This window comes from Dama dama, chromosome 15 (genome assembly GCF_033118175.1).
Source record: "Dama dama isolate Ldn47 chromosome 15, ASM3311817v1, whole genome shotgun sequence".
In the NCBI taxonomy this organism is placed as follows: domain Eukaryota; kingdom Metazoa; phylum Chordata; class Mammalia; order Artiodactyla; family Cervidae; genus Dama; species Dama dama.
Window position 1 is genome coordinate 72,745,236 of NC_083695.1, and position 2,819 is coordinate 72,748,054.

At 39.9% G+C, this 2,819-nt stretch overlaps 1 protein-coding gene across 2 annotated transcripts; it reads right to left on the bottom strand.

The window, feature by feature from the left end:
- Window positions 1-1,425: 1,425 nt before the first annotated feature.
- LOC133070756 (transcription factor BTF3-like) lies at window positions 1,426-2,270 on the bottom strand. Of its 2 annotated transcripts, XM_061163160.1 has the most exons (2): window positions 1,772-2,270; window positions 1,426-1,714 (listed from the first exon to the last, which is right to left on the bottom strand). In XM_061163160.1, the coding sequence occupies exons 1-2, from the start codon at window positions 2,154-2,156 to the stop codon at window positions 1,668-1,670; spliced, it is 432 nt and encodes a 143-aa protein (XP_061019143.1). In that variant the 5' UTR covers window positions 2,157-2,270; the 3' UTR covers window positions 1,426-1,667. The 2 variants fall into 2 exon arrangements, with proteins under 2 accessions (XP_061019143.1, XP_061019142.1); XM_061163159.1 differs by having other exon boundaries at window positions 1,426-2,270.
- Window positions 2,271-2,819: the final 549 nt, after the last annotated feature.

A 2,819-nucleotide genomic window follows, 5' to 3' on the forward strand; every position in this document is an offset into this window, starting at 1 on the left:
CATATAGATGGCTAACAAACACATGAAAAGAGCTCAACATCACTCATTATCAGAGAAATGCAAATCAAAACCTCAATAAGGTACCATTATACGCCAGTCAGGATGGCTGCTATCCAAAAGTCTACAAGCAATAAATGCTGGAGAGGGTGTGGAGAAAAGGGAACCTTCTTACACTGTTGGTGGGAATGCAAACTAGTACAGCTGCTATGGAGAACAGTGTGCAGATTTCTTAAAAAAACTGGAAATAGAACTGCCATATGACCCAGCGATCCCACTCCTGGGCATACACACCGAGGAAACCAGATCTGAAAGAGACACGTGCACCCCAGTGTTCATCGCAGCACTGTTTATAATAGCCAGGACATGGAAGCAACCTAGATGCCCATCAGCAGATGAATGGATAAGGAAGCTGTGGTACATATACACCATGGAATATTACTCAGCCATTAAAAAGAATTCATTTGAACCAGTTCTAATGAGATGGATGAAACTGGAGCCCCTTATACAGAGTGAAGTAAGCCAGAAAGATAAAGACCAATACAGTATACTAACACATATATATGGAATTTAGAAAGATGGTAATGATAACCCTATATGCAAAACAGAAAAAGAGACACAGATGTACAGAACAGACTTTTGGACTCTGTTGGAGAAGGCGAGGGTGGGATGTTTCGAGAGAACAGCATCGAAACATGTATATTATCTAGGGTGAAACACATTACCAGCCCAGGTTGGGTGCATGAGACAAGTGCTTGGGCCTGGTGCACTGGGAAGACCCAGAGGGATCGGGTAGAAAGGGAGGTGGGAGGGGGGATCGGGAAGGGGAATACATGTAAATCCGTGGCTAATTCATGTCAATGTATGACAAAACCCACTACAATATTGTAAAGTAATTACCCTCCAACTAATAAAAATAAATGAAAAAAGAAGAGTAGCTGTATAAATATTTTGCATAATATAATCTCATATATAGAATATTTGACTCCTGTATTCTGTCAGAGGGTGAAATGTGGCTGCTCATGAGAGGCTATGTCACACAATGGTTAGAAATGAGAGTTCTGTAGTGTACTACTGTCTATTTTGAATTTTCAGTCCCTTGAAAGCAATGCCACTTTAGACAAGTAATAACCTTACTTTTTCAGGCCTCATTTCCTCTTCTGTAAAATAGGGATAGTCACCATAGTTACTTCATAGAGTTGTTATAGGGATCAATGAGATAAACATAAGAACTGGCACATCGCAGGTGCTCAATAAATATTAACTTTGAATTTTAAAGCTGGGATGGACGTCTTTTGAACATCCTGAGACTGCCATAACTGATACAATGTGTTGGTTAGTAGCCTACCCTGTGATCATCACTATATCTCTAGAGTAACAGTAATCAGTTTATTTCACATAAGAGCACATTTTATTTATTTATTTATTTTTTATTTATCTTTGTCTCAAACTTTATTCTTAGGCTTCTTCAGCTTCATTAGCTGCAAAGAATGAATTGTATATGAGCAAAAACTGAAAAGAGCTGCAGTGTCCAGGGGCTTAGGCTTAAAAATATTAGAGACCTAAATTTTATCAGATCCATAAACAAAATTTTAAAAAGCAGTCATAATATAAAATAGCAGCTCCCAGTAACTTCTTCAAGATTTATCTTCTTCAGAAGTTAACTCAATTCAGTTTGCTTCATTCTTGGAAGCCTCATCAAAATTCTCCACAAGATCTGGAACTTGATCATCATCCTCCTCTCCAGTGGCAAGTGGTGCTTTTCCATCCACAGATTGTTTGGGCACAGCTTCAGCCAGTTTCCTTAAACTGGTCAGACTGTCGGCACCAAGCTGCTTTAAGATGCTGGGGAGCATTTCAGTCAGTTGCTTTGTCTCAGCGTGGCCTGTAATGGTGAAAGTGTTTGCTGCCAGCGATGCCTGAACTTTAGGGTTGTTAAAGTGAATCACTGTTCCTTGATTTGTGAACTTATTCACCTCTTCAGTACCAGAGATATTGTTTACCCCCAACTTCTTTAAAGAGAACTGAAGTTTTTTGTCATCTGCTGGGGCTGTTCTATGAACCACCTTCTTCTTTCTGTGAGCAGTTCCTTTCCCACCAATGCGCACTTGTGCCTGCAGTTTGGCGAGTTTCTCCTGGTTCCTGATAGTTTCTTTCATCTTGTTGGAGCGGAAATGGGGCTGCGCAGGGGACTAGGGTTGGCGCTCAGGTGGTCTCGGGCAGACCAGCTGAGGTTGGGCGCACACACGCGGGGACGCAAGATGGCAGCTAGAGCAAGAACACATTTTAAAACATTGCTCAGATTCTCCAAAACAATTTACAGAGAGATAGTTGCCATCATTTAAAATGACATGATTAGTTCACACTATATATGTTTTCAGAATGATAAAGTATAGTCTTTGTAAAATAATATAAAACCCTTAATTGCATCTCCTCACATATAACAAGCAAGCATATATTTCAGTATCTTGAAATATATTTCACCACAACAGGATAAAGATACAGAAAATATCGGAGGGGGAATTACTATTTAAATGGTGGCTTAAAGCTCAACATTCAGAAAACTAAGATAATGGCATCCAGTCCCATCACTTCATGGCAAATAGATGGGGAAACAGTGGAAACAGTGGCTGACTTTGTTTTTCTGGGCACCAAAATCACTGCAGATGGTGATTGCAGCAATGAAATTAAAACACACTCCTTGGAAGGAAAGTTATGACCAATCTAGATAGCATATTAAAAAGCAGAGACATTACTTTGCCAACAAAGGTCCATCTAGTCAAGGCTATGGTTTTTCCAGTGGTCATGTATGAATGTGAGAG

What these genes read in the sequence shown, in the direction of transcription:
- LOC133070756 (XM_061163159.1), bottom strand. Translation starts at nt 2,156, where the DNA reads ATGAAAGAAACTATCAGGAACCAGGAGAAACTCGCCAAACTGCAGGCA.